Source organism: Vidua macroura, chromosome 3, assembly GCF_024509145.1.
Source record: "Vidua macroura isolate BioBank_ID:100142 chromosome 3, ASM2450914v1, whole genome shotgun sequence".
NCBI lineage: Eukaryota > Metazoa > Chordata > Aves > Passeriformes > Viduidae > Vidua > Vidua macroura.
Genome location: NC_071573.1, coordinates 2,906,628 through 2,921,017, shown reverse-complemented (window position 1 = coordinate 2,921,017; position 14,390 = coordinate 2,906,628). Strand labels below are relative to the sequence as shown.

Genomic DNA, 14,390 nt, shown 5'->3' with positions numbered 1-14,390 from the left:
ACAGAACACAAGTCTGTGCCTGTCCTAGGCTGCACTTACTACATAAATTCCTCCATGTTGACCATCATGAATCTTGTTGTGTCGAACGATGGGACAGCTGTTTGTTCGAATCTGTATTCCTGCTAATGCATTACCTGTCAACAGAAGTGTTATTTAATACAACTTACATATTCATTTTTCTCAGAAATCAATATGCAGCAAGCAAATCAGCTTACCATAAATGTCATTTCCTTCAATAAGGCCTCTTCCATCACCAAAGATATAAACACCACCTTGATTCCCATTAAAAATTGCATTGCCCCTAAGATAAAAATCAACATTATGAAGTTATTCTAATACACTGTACAATACTACATGTGTAGATAGTGGCCAGGACTGTGTCCCATTCAGATTTAAAATAAAAAACTTATGTTCTGTTGCTTTGAGAAAGACCTACCTCTAAGTGCACACACAAATTAAAAATGGAGTTCAAGTGAATAGAGACAGAAATTTCATTGCTACATATACAAGAATATTTACAGCTCCCCAGAATTAAATTAAATTAAAGTGCACTTATCCCATCCCCATCAAATCTCTTCTATGTAATAAAATAAAAATGAGGAAAACAATACCTTATTGTCGGGTCACTGTTTGAGGTAATCCAAACACCTGCAAAGTTGTTTGCATAGATTTTGTTCTCTATGAATTGTCCTCTTCCTTTTTCATGCACATAGATTCCTCCAGTCTGGCCGTGATGGATTTCACACCGCACCACTGTTGGGTTGGCATATGCTTTCACTTCAAAGCCTGCTATCCTGTTTCTGTGGATGTTGCAGCTTTCAAAATAACCCTTAAGACATAAAACATGCAGTTTCTTATAAAAGTCCTTTTTTAAATGAAGGTTATTCCCTCCCCTTTAAACTCAATCCTCATTTAAAAGGAAACAGTACCAAAATTGACAACATATAAGTACTATATAGCTAATTAAAACAACTACTGACACGATATAATTTCATTTTTCCAAAAATAAAATACTATTTCAAAGACACTGTGTTTGCATTGCTATTTATGACTACTCATGGAATACCAAGAAAAAATGGCAACTCTAGATATAGCACATTGAATAGGACTCAGTATCAGGTTTCCTCAGCAGCTCCTAAGGATCAGACTCCTTTCAAAGGCCATAAAGCCCACAGGCCCAACACAGGAAGGAAAGTACTATGGAGAAAACTACCTGCTTGTTTTCAGACCAGGAACTATATACATTTGGCAAAAATATGGTTTCTTTAGTGTGCTAAATTTCTTTGAAACCACTGATCAAAATAAGTAATATGAATATGCCAATTCAGTAATTTTTCCAGGGTTGGATTGGTCTGAGTGGCATCTCTTATTGGAAATGGTAAATAACCACCAAGTGGTGTGCTGTAATTTGTGAATGGCTTAGGTGCAAGCTCCTGAATGCTCCAAAACTGTCTCCAGCAGGCACCATTTTTCCTGTAGCCACCTAAGTTAGCTATTTCAACTTGCTCATCATGAAACTTGTTATATTTGTGCACTAAAAAAAACTCAAACAACAAACCCCAAAACCAAACCAAACCAATTAAAAAAACAAAAATAAAACAAAACACCCCCCCCCCCCCCCACATAAGTCCTGCTACTGCCCAGAGTAACTGGATTCCATGCTCACATGATCTACTACCAGGAATGCCTCAGGCCTGGAGTTACTACTACCTGTCACGTGGAAATTATTCCATTTACTGCCAGCCTAGGCAGTCAGCACCCTGTTTCACTGTGCTGTGAATTGCTATGGGACTCCTTCAAACACTGACTACAAAAAACCAGAAATACATCCAATTTAACAAGGAAATCAAGGCAGCATGCTCTTCTCCCTACTCTGAGGATTGCAGACAGGAAAGGCAGTACGTGGATTAAAGATTCTCCAAAAAAGTGCTATCCATGTGCATAGCTTGGCTCCTCAGACTCCTCTGGGTAACAAATAAAAGTCAAATGGAAGACACATTCTGTAGGTATTCAGAGTATGTTTTTTTCAAGAACTTTGAAGAAATCCAATCCTAAGTGAGTCAAGATGGTTTCAGAGTTCTCAAGGAAACTACACACTAACAGACAGGGGAATCCAAAGATCTCAGAAATATGCCTTCATGCCAACAGGCAGTCTTTTGACTTCTTATCCTGAAAGGAATCTCTTTTTTCCCCCCTAATTTGCACTTAAAATGAAGCTCTCAGAGAAACTTACCTAAAGTGACAATTTGGTATATAAAGGCAAGCCTGATTCTCCTGATGGAATACACAATTTCAGTTAAAATATTACTAAACATGGTTTGACATATTTTTAATTACTTCACACATTAGTCTCTCTCTGAGTGCCAAATATGCTTTTGACTACAGCACCATGATGAAAGAAAAGGGGTATTTCAGGTGTGCTTCATCAAAGTCCTTCTGGATTCCAGGTAGAAGTTGCAAACAAACAGAGCCTTTCTCATGTGGCCTGCAGGAGCTCCACAAGCTTCAGCAAGCACCAATATTTAACTTGAAAAATGTTGGGACTGCTGATTCAGAAGAAAGTGGGAATTTGCTGTAAGCCTCTGTGAAGGAAATGCTCCTTCAAAGAGGGGGAATTAAACAAAATAAATCTGTATCTCAGATTCCTTTATAAGCCTGACTAGTGGGTTGGAAAGCCAAGGCTTTCTGCCGAGTAAGATCCTGTAACATTCAATACCCATGGAGAGAAACTGCATTAAACAGCCCAGTCCTCCTTAATCAGAGTCAGCTTAAGCTGAAGGGCTGGCTTTGAGTTGATGTAGTTAAACCCAGTGGATTTCTGCATCTGTTGAGACCAAGTCTGACCCTCACCTGTGTGCATCATTGTTGAACTCGAGTCAGCTACACCAACAGAGCTGCTGCTTGTCAGAAACACATGCAATTCCACCATTCTGAGCAACCACCTCATCCCAGACTTCCTATTTCCTATCCCTCTGTTTCCCAGGACATTCTCTGTTGATACCAACAACTTCTTTGGCCCCAAATTCACCCCCGAGAAAGGGCTAATACTGACTTCAGTCTTTAAGATGCCCTCAGGCAATCCCTGGTATCTTTTCAGCCACCAGACCCACATCCCTTCAAAAGGCATTACTGTGCCTTTGAACTCCAGCCCCTCAAAGAGGTCTGGTGATGAACTTGTGGATCCCAAAAAATCACATATGGCTTCAGGCAACACTTTTTCTTTGGAACATAAGTGAGTATTTTTTTAAAACTGAAACTGTGTTTCTGACCTGTTTGTTACCCACAGGGTCCACCAACACTGCTGTAACACAAAGCTTACTGCCAGCTCCAGCTACAACAAGGTACCACCATCAGGCACAGCTGCTCCTCTCAGCACTCTCGAGCTGCCCAACCCTTATGCTCTGTCCAGCTGTTTGGCAGCTCAAGCTATTGAGGTCAGGAAGTCTGCACAAAGGGACTGCAAGCCTTATATTGCCTCCACCTCCTTCTAAGAATGGTTTTCAAGTGTGCTGGGTGTTTGACTTGGGCTTTGTGGGGGTTTCTGGTTATAATTCAACAGCTAACAGAAGAGGAACCTGGAGGGGACAGCACCAGACAGTGGCAGGATTGCTAAGGAAAAAGAGACCCCTATGATAAGTGAGAAGGAATAGAGGATGCATGTGGAAAAAGTATTACAATCTTACACAAAACTACCAAGTAGCTTACTGCTTGAAAATCCTAAATATTAAAAAGCAGCTCATCAAATTTATTTACAATCCCAGGCAGAGCATTAGCTGTGGACACAAAATGACAGCTACACTGACAGCATGTGTGGGCAAGAGCACTGCTGCAGCCCAGTAAGATCTGAGCAGGTGAAGGAATCAGAAACAAACACCACAGCAATGATAATGCTGATATTCCCACCTGGCACACACTGTACAGAAAAAAATGTGATCACAAAGATTGGATCTTACACAGCTGGAAAAACTCCAGACTTTTTATATCAAGATTAACTCAGTGATTGAACTTGGATGCTTTTTTTCTTTCTGCATATTGTCCAGTCTAACAAACATGGCTCTGAAATGCTTTAGAGTTAAAACTTTCAACTGATGGGATTTTCTTGCTGCTTTTCTTCTCAGAGGATTTCTACCCCCTTTATTTCTAAAAGGGCTTTTTTTCTTTCTCTGTCTTGAAGATTACAACATTACAGAAACACAGAGGTATTTAATATTACTGTTTGAACAACACATGTATTAAAAGTAAAAATATATAATTGTGTAAGGTTTAACATTTCCCAAATATTTATTGACTCTGGTATTCCCAATTGGGTAGAAAAAAAAAAAACCCACAAAATTAAAAAAAAAGACAACAGAAAACCATTATAGAAGAAGAGTAACTGCCTATGGTTATAAAAATGTGCTTCCTAAACCCTGGAAGGGTCCTTATTTAAGAGTTACTGCATTTTATGAAACTTCAAATGCAACATAAAGAAAATCACATCCAAGATGCAAAACAAACCATTTATTCTTATGCACAGCAAAACGCAATTGAGTTTTTAATGTAGTCTGTATAGAATCTGGCATATGCTTAATTTTTTTTTGGACTTTAAATACACATTTTTTAAAAATTGTCTGATTTGTAGTATTTAGAAGACAGAGAAATAAACTAGGCATGATCACCCAACTTAGACACATGCTGCTACATTTTTATTTCAGCAGAAAGAAACCCCCCAGGCTTCTCATTTGGGAGCAACGAAAATGAAAACTGTTTTGCCTAGAGCTCAGCTTTAAAATTAGGCTTATTCTTACATTAAATTGGAACTTCTCCGTTGTGTGCACACAACAACAAAATACAATTTATGACAGGTGCTTGGTAACTCATCTCAGGCACCTGAGAGGTCAGGATAAGGCACTCAGGGCTGTCAATGCCACACTGCATTTTTAATGCCAGCTTGTTACGTACTTGTCACAGCACTAAGGCAAACATCAGGATATTGCCAGTTTAAAAATAAGAGGTTAAAGTTTCTACAAGTATCAAAACACAAAGAACAGTTTGAGAACATGAAACTGAAAAACAAAGCACTCTTGAACCTTTTGGAGACAGCATTCCAGCACAGAAACCCACGGGAAAAGAACGTGTAGGGTAGGAATTCAGCACTGGAATCCACTTGTCCCACTTCACAGTCACAAGCAATATTAAAAAATTACAGAAAGTAACAGAAGTGAGAGAAGCAAAAATACAAACTCCATTGATTTGTTTAGGAATATAGGATTTGCATCTGAAGGATACCATGCCACTTTGTCACATAACAAGCATATAAACATTGCCAATGATGCAAAAGCAGAAGATGCTGCTAAAGCAGACTTTGAGACATGAGGGGACTAAATCTTTCAAAGGAGTTTATGACTATGAAATACTTAAAAAATATTTGCAGCTGAGATAAATATTATTCACACATTCTCTTTAATGTGCTACTGTTTCCCTTAAACAAAAGGGAAACATTTATTTCTATTCCGTTTTGCTTGTGATACCACACTGATCACAGCTCTGAAACAGACATTTCATTGGTAAGAAAAAAGATCAAATACACTTTTATTTAAAATTAATCAAGTGAATTCAGCCTGGCTTTTTAATTTTTTTAATATTTCAGTACTCATATATTTAATATTTATACTTCAGTACTTAAACAAGAAGCAGCTCCTACCAAGACTTTCCAATTAACCCTCAAGCCTACACACAGCCACATCCCCTGCAAGAGCTGCTGAAGTACTTTCCTTTACCAGTTCTTCTATAGCTGAAATCACTTCATTCCATGTTTCCAAGCCTGTTTAAGTCTTGAAGGGATGTATGCACCCACTGAAGTGGATCACAAATGCTTGTACAGTATGTTAACACAGCTTAATGCAGTCCAAACAATGAGATAATATAAACCAAAGACATCTGCCACCACTCTTTGCAAACTAGCCAAACAACATCATCTCTAGAGGACAGAAAATGATGTAAAGCCATCCATCAGAAGAGGGCTGCCAGCAGGGCATTCTCAGCTGGTGCAATCTTGCCCAACACAGAACAAGCACAGTCCTTAGGATGTAACTATCACAGTGGAGAAGAGGCACCTACCAGCAGAATCCCACCATGTGGGTGTTTCACCTCCACTGGCAAGATTTTATGCAGGCAGCAAAAGCAGCAGCCCTGTGACCTGTTTGCCTTCCACTGCAACCAGAAAACCACAAATCCAACAGCTACAACAAGCACTGCCTCTATCCTTTATCTCTGCCCCTCAGCAACCTGGGCAAAGAGGAGAAAGGTCTCACTGGATTGCACCCACAGTGGATTTCCTGTTAATGCTATTTACAGTCTGCCAGCTCTCATCAAAAACCTGAGTAGGACTTGCTGACTAGTTCTGGATTAGAACTTGCTGAGGGTGCACTTGATCCCACTGTCTGTATCACTGATGAATGGTACTGGTCCCAGTACAGACCACCGAGGGACACGATTTAGCCACTGGCATCCACCCTCTGGATGCAACTATCCAAACAACTCCTCATCCACTAAACAGTCTATCCATCAAATCCACATCTTTACCACTTAGGGAGAAGCACGTTGGAGGGGAGTGTGTCAAGGCCTTACAGGAGCCCACGTAAATGACATCCATAGCCCTTCCTGTCTCCACTGAGGCAGCCACTCCACCAGAGAAGGTCACTGGGCTGGTCAGGCAGGACTTGTCCTTGGTGAAGCCGTGCTGGCTGTCCCCAGTCACCTCCCTGTCCTCTGTGAGCCTCAGCACAGCTTCCAGGAGGAGCTGTTCCATGAGCTTCCCAGGCACAGAGGTGAGGCTGACAGGTCAGTACCTGCCAGGGTTCTCCTTTGTGCCCTTTACTGAAAATGGGTGCAATGTTTCCCTTTTCCCAGTCACCAGGGACCTCACCTGACTGCCATGACTTTTCCAAAGTCCTGGAGAGTGGCTTGGACCCTACATCAGCCAGTTCCCTCAGGCCTCTGGGATGCATCTCACTGGGCTCCATGGACTTTTGTACATTCAGGTTCCTCAGGCAGTCACAAACGTGATCCTCTCTTACAGTGCGAGTGACTTTGCTCCCACTGTCCTTGCCTTGAGGTCCATCCAATAAAGAGGTGTGGGAAGACAGACTGCCAGTAAAAACTGAGGCAAAATGCTCAGCCTTCTCCTCATCTCTTGTCACTGCTGTTACTCATGAAGGGGGTGGGGTGATGTGCTTTTTTGCTGCCATTCCTTTTCTGAAAGACATACCTGTAGAAGCCTTCCCTGTCATTCCTTGCATGCCTTGCCAAGTTCAGCTCCATCCATACCCTGGCCTTCCTGACCTGGACTTTTCCCAGGTCACCTGTCCCTGCTTCCTCTTCCTTCTTGCCCTTTAGTCTCAACCCAGCAGGTCTCTTGCCTTCCTTTCCTGATTCCTAACACCTGGGGATCAAAAGCTTTTGCACTCTATGGAAAGCATCCTTAGAGATCTGCCATTTTAAAAGAAAACTGCTTGTTTTGCCAGCTGGGCGTGGGGAATTGGGACTTTGTCATTCAAACAGGAAAAACAATGATTTGGCACTCCTTGGAAGACATGCAGAATATTTTCCTAAAACAAGTCAGCAAATTATCTTCTATTTCAGAGACAAAAACCCATTCTATTTCAAGGGCTATGAATGTCATTTTTCACTACTGTACATGTACTTGGAAGTGATGAGCTTCACCCCACACAAATAAACATATTTATGAAAGAAGGCCTGAACTCTGATATGAAATTCGGTGTTAAAATTCCACACCTAATTCCCTGCTACAAAAGTCCTCTTCCCAGAGAATATGTACATACCCTATTTCAGAGTTTTACCATTAAAATAAGGCTAAGTCTCCACAAAGCTTTTTTTTTTTTTTCATTTCTAAATCATCCAGCACCTTATTTTTGTTCAATTTCAAAGGGAAAAGAATGAAGTATAAATGTAAGCCTACGGTTTACATCCTGTTTCAAGAGGTATTCTGTCACTGCAATATAATACAATGTAACAGGCTGCCAATCAATTGCAAAAGCTTGCTCAAACCTCTTTCAGCTAAAATTGTCTTTAAAGTGAAGTCTCCCACTTAAGGGCAAAAGAACAACAGCAGGCATATTTTAAAGTATCTGCTCATGACTAAATAGATTTTTTTTTTAAGAAACATTTCTCTAATGACAGGCAAGATTTGCAGATTTCAGTTCTACACCATCTGTATTTTTTTCCTTCAAAAGAAAACATATAGGTTACCATTCCGTGGTCAAAAGTGAAAACACCAACGTCACGTCCGTGGTGAATGTGATTCCGTCTGATAATGGGATTTCCGTGGTTTTTAACCCAAATCCCTGCTAATGCATTATTGGAGATCTCATTGTCCTCATATATTCCCTGGGAAATAAAAGCGTAAATTAAGACAGGAATCAAGAACAGTAAACAACTTTATCAAAGTAAAGAAATTAACATGGAAAATTACCTGTGCGTGGTCTGTAATATAAAGTCCAACATTTTCACAGTCGCTGATGTTACAGTGTTTAATAGTAGGACAAGCTCCCTGGCCACTAACACATACTGCAGAGCCAACTGGAAGAAAACAGTACAGTTACCATAGCTTCAAAGCATAGTGTATTTATAAATAGTCTGGCAGTGCTTTTGCAAGAAAAGTTAGTGTGAACTGATATTTAAAAAAGATTTGGTGTGCACAGAGCCAAAGCATTGCAAGCCACTGGCAGAAAAACACTAATGTCATCATTTTGCAGATGCAAAAACCACGGTAGGAGTCACTTTAAAATCATCCTGCCAAGGTTAAACAGCTGCCAGGACAATGGTTTATATAATAATTCATGCTTATGAAAGTCCTCACCCATTTATTTGCCTGTGTTAGGCCCACTGTATGCTGACTGTTCATGGCAGAGCACAACAGAAATCTAACAAAATTCTCTGCTAATTACTGCCTTGTTGTGCTTCCCTTTAAATTTTCACAACTCAGTACTTCAAAGAGGCCAAACAAGAATTTTGTAGCATACAAAGACACACTGTCTACCCAATACTCAGCAGGACACAGACACACAATCTTGAGTACAGAATAAACATCAGAAACCAACAGGTCTCTACCCAGTTGAATTACAAAGCTCCCTGAATTATTTCAGCTACCATACCATAACCCAGAAAATAAATATTTTCCAGGAAACTAGGACTCAAACTGCTCAGGACTGCAGCATATCAGCTCAATTCCCTGAACTCCATGAAGTATGACAACACATGAAATTCTGCAGCCACTAAAATCAACAGTGATTTCTGAAAGGTAAGAGCTCATCTCAGGGAACCTGGCCTACGTCACACATGTTCCCCATAATTAAACACCACTAAATAAGCAAGCCAGTACCTGCTCTGTTAGTCAGTTTTCACATATCCTTCTAGCAAAGCATCACAAAGACTATGCTTAAATAATTCACAGACTCATTTACAGAGAACTTATTCTTTTTTAATTCCTAAAGAAATTATTTTGATTGTCTAGTCTGACCTTATGAATAATACAGACTATACTAATTCCCTGAATTAAGTCCTGCTTCAATTCTGGTAGTAGGAACTTCAGCACATATCTTGTAGAAACATATTTAAATTTTGATAACTTTATGATTTCCAGCAACTGAGAAACCAGCATAAAGCTTGTTAGCTGGCTAGAGGGCTGCTGTCCTTTTAATTTACACTTTAACTGCTCATCTGAATTCCTCCAGTTTGGCACCCAGTTCTCTTTGTACCAGTGTATGCCATTCCCAATGCACACACACATTCAGTGCAAGCAATTTGCTCCTTCAGAGTTCTCCTTAATAAAGTAACAAATTGCAGTCACCGTGTTTTTCACTACAACCAAAGTTTTCTGCTTTACCTTATATGACTTTTCATTGAACAGTTTCTAAATTTACCAACATGTTGCTATGGACACCAGAAAAGAGCACTTTATTCTGAAGCAGGACCAAGCAGAGGCGTTAACATTAACGCAGTCTCTCTACTTCTACTCAGTATTCCCACAGGTGTAACTAAGGATCACATCAGTTCTTTTGGCCACTTGACTACATGAGGGCTCACATTTAGCACTTTATCCACAGTGACTCTTTAAGCTTTTCCCAGCTTTCCAGGAGAGGGGTTTAGCACTTAGAAATAGGGACAAAAGCAAGTTGTGTGTAACACAGCTTGCACTTTGTCAGACTAATGTGAGTGGTGCTTGACAGTCCACCTACCAGGAAGGTCATAGCAACCCATCCTCCTGGTTATTTTTAAGACTGTAGTTATATCACATTCATATTGTATCTATAACACTCTATAGTAAAGTCTACAGGTCTTATTAATATGGATCTTATTTCTTCTCTTCAAGTCAAGAAGTCATCTTTGAAATAACCATCAAAAAAAGCCATTACAGTTACCCTGAAAGTTATTTTTCATCTATTTGGGGTAGGCTCTAGGCATTCTGTAGAACTCTAATATTTTAAGGCACTATGTGTTGATGTCAAACATTTTTCAAGGATCTGTGTAATTATACTGGGACTGTTGCCTTCTTTTGGTCAAAGAAAGTAATCAAAAACGCCAACAGTGTAATGCAACCATTATAACTTTCTGTAAATACACACTAATTTGATTCATCATAAATTTTAAATTCTTGATTGACCAAACCCCTGCATTTACACCTCATCATTTTACCCAGGATCAACAGGCAGTACTCCTGCCATACTTCATCCTGGGTAGTCTCTCCCCTCCCACCTCTCCCAGGGACAAAGACCATCTCATCGAGGTTTCAAGTTACCATTGATACACAATAGGAAGCCAGAGAATTTCTTGGCCTGTTCTTTCTAAACTCCTGCATTATTTTACAATGTCTATTTTTACAGCTGTTTAACCTCATCCACAGTTACTGTCAAGAGTGGAATGTGTTTCATTATCCCTCTAGGGGATGAGGGCATTTATCATTCTTGCCTATTCTCATTAAATATGGAACAAAAATTACACAACACTTTGCCATTCAAATTTTTCCACTCTATGATGGATCAGCATCACTGCTTTGTTCCCCAAATTAAGACACAAGCACTGTCTCTTCTAGACAGATGCTGCATCTTCTCTTGTTTATCAAGTTATTTGTGGCAGTAAAGTGGTGTGTTTTTATTTTGGAGGGATGCCCCACAGTTTCCTTCAATTGCTAATTTCCTGTTTGTATTAACTGTTAATAACAACTTCTTTCTTGCATTTCATAACTGCTTTCACTCCCCTTCCTCTATCTCTTTCTGAGACTGAGGAGCTATGGATTTTTGGAAGCCAGTGTGATGTTCTAAAAGCATACCTCTATCACATGTTGCCTATTTAAATGAAAGCAATCTCTATTCTGACTCACTTCACTGGACTTGAGTATTGATTGTGTGAAATTGGACCTTTTGGAGTACAAAGTACATGTGGTAGTGGTTTAAGCTTTATTTTGTTTACTCAGAATATAATGATTGCACACACTTCAGCAATATTAATATTTACAAAAAAGGAACACTGCCATCCACTACTACTTTTATCCATCAAGGTGAGGGCTAACACAGATTTCTTCTACGATGGATGCAACAGAACCTCTAGACTCAGGATCTTGCCATTTAAACTTTATTTGAAAATATTTCAAAAGATGCTTTGGACTGGCAGCAGGAACCTCCAACTTAATGCATTTGCACTTACATAGCTCCCATCTTTACATATGACATACATTAAGAACTTTACATATGACATAATGTAAATATGCTTTAATGCAACTTGGAGATCTACAGAAAGGATATCAAGCATGTGCTAGGAAAGAGGTTTTGAATGCCTATGGATCAATACTTCAGAGATGTCAATTATCTGGAAACAGTAAATGCCTTTTCTGGCAGACTGCCATTCTTCCTCCCTTTTTACACAAACTCAGTACTTCCTGAGTAGGTAATAGCAAGGCTTGGTAGGATTAAAAAGCCACTAAAACTTGATAATCAATGAGTGATGATAGTATAGCCTACACACAGCCTCCCCAATTGAACAGATATTTTAATTCTGGAGAAGAGAATCAATAATTCAATACAGTAAATATTCAGAAATCCAGAGTTTTGGAGGGAACAAAACTTCAAAATTCTCAGAAATGGAAAGTGGTCATGAAAAAAAAAATTATCAAAACTTAATTTTCATAAACAATGTTCACAAAAATATCAGGATCTAGTAGCTTATATAAGCATGTTTCCATATGAAATCATGCAGCTCTTCAAACTACTTTAACATTCAAGTTGAATGTGGTCTTATCTAATTCCTCTCACTGGTTGTCAGGGTCCCCAATACTGGTATATGGTAAGTTCCAGAACACCTTTTCTTTGAATATTTTGATTTCCCAGTATTAGCATTAACACTGGGATACTGGGAGCAGCTCGCTGTCCTTTGCTCCTCTTTTGTAATTTTTAACACTTCCAAGTTTTCACTGATGTGTCTCCAATAAAAGAGATGGTGATGCAAAGCACAGAGCTGCAAAGTAGAGAACTGCCTTGACCAAGAGCAGTGGTTTATAGCTCAAAACCTTCAAGAAAGCTCATCTTCCTCTAGAAGAGAACTGCCTTGACCAAGAGCAGTGGTTTATAGCTCAAAACCTTCAAGAAAGCTCATCTTCCTCTAGAAGGCACACACCAGGAATCCTTCTACCATTCTCACCATGATTCCCTGCAGTATTCTTCACAGGCAGTACCAGAAAAATGTAGTTTTTACATCTAGTTGGAAGAACTCTTTTCTTTTTCCTTGCCTTTATGCTGAGCTGAGCAACCTCCATGCACATCCTGCTGCACACATCCATTCCCTCTCCCTAGCTGACCTTGGGGAAGTTCACATGGCCATTTCCACACGACGACTCACTGTCTTAATTCTCCTGAACCTCTTCTTTCTGACACTCCAACTCCACTTCATCTGGTTGTGTTCAAAGATGTTCAACTTGTCATGTCTTGTGTCCAGTGATTACAAACTGCCATGTCTTCCTGCTGGTGACTAAACTGCCATCCAGCTGCTCACTTCCAGACACTGACTGCTTCTTTCCTCAACCTAGACTAATTTTCCCCAAATCAGGCAGTATAAATTCCTCATTGTCTCTGATGGTAAAGTGAGTCTTTCAACACTTCTGCCTGTAGAGCTACTACTCATCCTCTGAACACGTCAGATCATTCCACCCAGAAGTGAGCTGAGCTTAGCAGTTATATCTCGTGACTGTTCAATGCCATGAATCCCAGTACTGAATATCAGAGCAAACCCAGTGAACAACTCCCATGTGTAACCCTTTCAAGTGCCCCATCCTGCCAGCTACAACTATACACCAAACCCAGGTATGTTTATTTAACTGTCACTTCTCTATTTCAAACCAACTGCCCCAAGAGTCCAAACAGATTCAAACAGAAAACCAAGTACACATTATCACAGAGGTTTTGGACACAAAGAAGTCACTCTAACAGTGATGCTCTGAGGCAATTAAGGCTTGCAGACCTGTATTGAATACCTGCATCAAAAAATAAAGATATGCCAATAGTAATCATACTCAATTTGTTGTGTTTCTTCAAACAATAAAAAGCCCACTAACCTGTACAAGTACTTCGGATAATACAGTGATCTATAATTGGACTGCAGTTCACGGTAATCTCTAAGCAGTGGTGTGCATTGTGGTGCTGAGCAGATTTGTCATCAGGGTTGAACTGAAAAGGAAGAAAACAGAAATGTTGTATTTAACTGCTCAGGCATTAAAATAAAATTTTTTAAAGATCTGTTTATGGGTGAGATTCTTACCCTGATTGTCATATATCCAACATAGGCATCTTCAGAACCCTCCATAAAAACGAAGGTGGAATCTCTAGTGTTTTCTATTATAACTTTATCTGCTACTTTTCCAGGTGCTGCAAAGAAAACAATTAAAAAGTCTTAGCTTATGCTGCTGGAAAAAATTCCTCAACTTACTTACAGGATTCTGTTTGAAGCAACAAAGGAAAATTAACACTACTATTGGCACATAAAGAGTCTTCCTGTAAAAAGGATCTTAAAAAAGGAAGTTTCAAAGACAATGAAGAAACTAGTCTTTAACTAAGACAATCTGACACCAATTTACTAATATCTAGTACTGTGAGAAAAACCTCCTCTTTCACAGAGCTAGTTTTTGACTACTACTTACAATGAACTGAATGAACAGCTTAAACATGGGTACCAGGCTAGAGGCAGTTTAACTCTGCTCCAAGTACAATTTCTTCTGGTATTCCAAACCGTTTTATTAATGCTAAAAACATTCCATCACTGACATGAACCACTATTTACTAATCTACTCATGACCTACACGTGACCTCCCCACACTTCTTAAACGTAGGATTCAGAGTTTTGAA

The 14,390-nt window shown here is 39.5% G+C and overlaps 1 protein-coding gene across 2 annotated transcripts in view; it reads right to left on the bottom strand.

The window, feature by feature from the left end:
- Positions 1-14,390, bottom strand: part of FBXO11 (F-box protein 11) — a 70,309-nt gene that overhangs the window by 7,625 nt on the left and 48,294 nt on the right. For both annotated transcript variants that reach the window (XM_053974761.1, XM_053974762.1), the window contains exons 8-14: positions 13,807-13,913; positions 13,604-13,715; positions 8,474-8,580; positions 8,251-8,388; positions 612-829; positions 216-301; positions 40-134 (exon numbers count right to left, since the gene is read on the bottom strand). In XM_053974761.1, the coding sequence (XP_053830736.1) occupies positions 40-134; positions 216-301; positions 612-829; positions 8,251-8,388; positions 8,474-8,580; positions 13,604-13,715; positions 13,807-13,913 (863 nt within the window). The remainder of the gene's footprint in view (positions 1-39; positions 135-215; positions 302-611; positions 830-8,250; positions 8,389-8,473; positions 8,581-13,603; positions 13,716-13,806; positions 13,914-14,390) is intronic.